At 66.1% G+C, this 557-nt stretch overlaps 1 protein-coding gene across 1 annotated transcript in view; it reads left to right on the forward strand.

Moving 5' to 3' along the window:
* The window catches only part of VOLCADRAFT_88966 (uncharacterized protein), a gene marked incomplete at both ends in the record, with an annotated part of 9,659 nt that overhangs the window by 2,283 nt on the left and 6,819 nt on the right, over positions 1-557 (forward strand). Inside the window, one exon of the mRNA XM_002948476.1 lies at positions 133-455. Within this exon, the coding sequence (XP_002948522.1) occupies positions 133-455 (323 nt within the window). The remainder of the gene's footprint in view (positions 1-132; positions 456-557) is intronic.

Raw genomic sequence — 557 nt, forward strand, 5'->3', positions numbered from 1 at the left:
CATCGTATCCATTCAAGACCCTGAAGTCCAGAAATCCGCAAGTCACATCCAAGAAAAATCCAAAAACCCACTGGGTGCAAAATACCGCAGGACGCCCTGCTGCGCCAGCCGGGGGGCTCTCAGCGCCTACAGGTCATCGCCGCGGCGACACTGGAGCTAGCGGCGGCGAGGATCATGGAAACGGGCTACTGCGGCGGCGGAGGCGGCGGAGGCGGCGGCGGAGACGCGGCCATAGCGGCCGCGGCGGCTGACAACAAGGGAACTGCCGCAGCTACCGCCGCCTCTTCGGGCTCCTCCTTTATGTTCTCGTATCACTTCCGGCAAATGCAGCTCGTGGCGATGCGGTTCTCGGAGCTCCTGGCGGACGACGGCGGCTTCAAAGCTATGGCCAAGCGGGCGCTGCTGCCGGCGCTGGCGGAGGCTCTCCTGGCGGAGCCGTACCGCTTCGTGTCGTGGTGGGGGGGCGGTCGCGATGCGCTTATCTCCGGCTTGTCAGCCCGTGACCTGCTCAACGCGGCACAGCTGACAGATCGCACCGCTGACGGCGGCGGAGCCGC

This window comes from Volvox carteri, assembly GCF_000143455.1.
Source record: "Volvox carteri f. nagariensis unplaced genomic scaffold VOLCAscaffold_10, whole genome shotgun sequence".
NCBI lineage: Eukaryota > Viridiplantae > Chlorophyta > Chlorophyceae > Chlamydomonadales > Volvocaceae > Volvox > Volvox carteri.